At 58.4% G+C, this 933-nt stretch overlaps 1 protein-coding gene across 1 annotated transcript in view; it reads right to left on the bottom strand.

Moving 5' to 3' along the window:
* Positions 1–790, bottom strand: part of CHGG_10302 (uncharacterized protein) — a gene marked incomplete at both ends in the record, with an annotated part of 1,712 nt that extends 922 nt beyond the window's left edge. Inside the window, 2 exons of the mRNA XM_001228228.1 lie at positions 80–390; positions 454–790. Coding sequence (XP_001228229.1) covers positions 80–390; positions 454–790 — 648 coding nt within the window. The remainder of the gene's footprint in view (positions 1–79; positions 391–453) is intronic.
* Between the last annotated feature and the right edge of the window lie 143 nt (positions 791–933).

Raw genomic sequence — 933 nt, 5'->3', positions numbered from 1 at the left:
AGGGCAGGAAGCCGACGAGCTTTTGCGCCTTTGGATCCCACCCGAGGCTTGGATCAACACGGCCCAGAACCCGACGAACTGCCCAGACGTCGCCCGGTACCAGGTATTCGTTGAAGGCGCCCGGGTCGCTCCAGTATTTGAAGCCGAGCACCCCCTCCTGACCGACGCCGGCGGCGATGCATATGCCGAAGATGATGAAGCCGGCGATGGTGATGACCTTGAGGCTGGACAGCCACATCTCGAGCTCGCCGTAGATGCCGACGGGGAGGTAGTTGATGAGGGTGAAGACGACCCAGAACACGGCGATTAGGATGCCGAGGTTGATGTCGTGTTTCCAGTATTGGATGATGAGACCGGCGGCGACGAGGGATAGAGCGTAGGTGATGGCCCCTGTTTTCAAGAGTGTCAGTTTTCACGGGCCGAAATTGCATCGAAGAGAAGAGAACGACTTACAACCGAACCAGTATAACCACCCTACCGCGAAGCCCAAACTCGAGTCAACAAACCGCGTGGCATACGACGAGAAGGCACCCGCGGTCGGTATATACGTGGCCATCTCTCCCAAGCAAACCATCACCGACCACAGGATCGACCCGACAAAGATGTACGATATCAAACACGACGCCGGCCCGGCCTTGACCAGCGCCGTGCCGGTGCCCAAGAAGAACCCGGTACCGATGGTACCCCCAATGGCGATGAAGTTGAGGTGTCTCCCAGACAGCTGGCGCTGGAGTTCCCCCTGTTGTGCCGAGTCGGCATCGCTGGTGATGCCCTTCTCCTTGCCGTCCATCCTCTTGGTTTCTCACAGAAAAAGAGATAGCTCCGCGGCGCGGGGAAAAACAACGCCGACTTTCTTTTGGGAGGACCAGAAGTGGGGGGGGGGGGAGAATGGTGGACGTATCTGGAGTTAATGGCGGTTCGTAGACGTCCCTG

This window comes from Chaetomium globosum, genomic scaffold (assembly GCF_000143365.1).
Source record: "Chaetomium globosum CBS 148.51 scaffold_7 genomic scaffold, whole genome shotgun sequence".
NCBI classification, from domain to species: Eukaryota; Fungi; Ascomycota; class Sordariomycetes; order Sordariales; family Chaetomiaceae; genus Chaetomium; species Chaetomium globosum.
The sequence above is the reverse complement of the archived record's forward strand: the minus strand, read 5'-3'. Positions and strand labels throughout refer to the sequence as shown.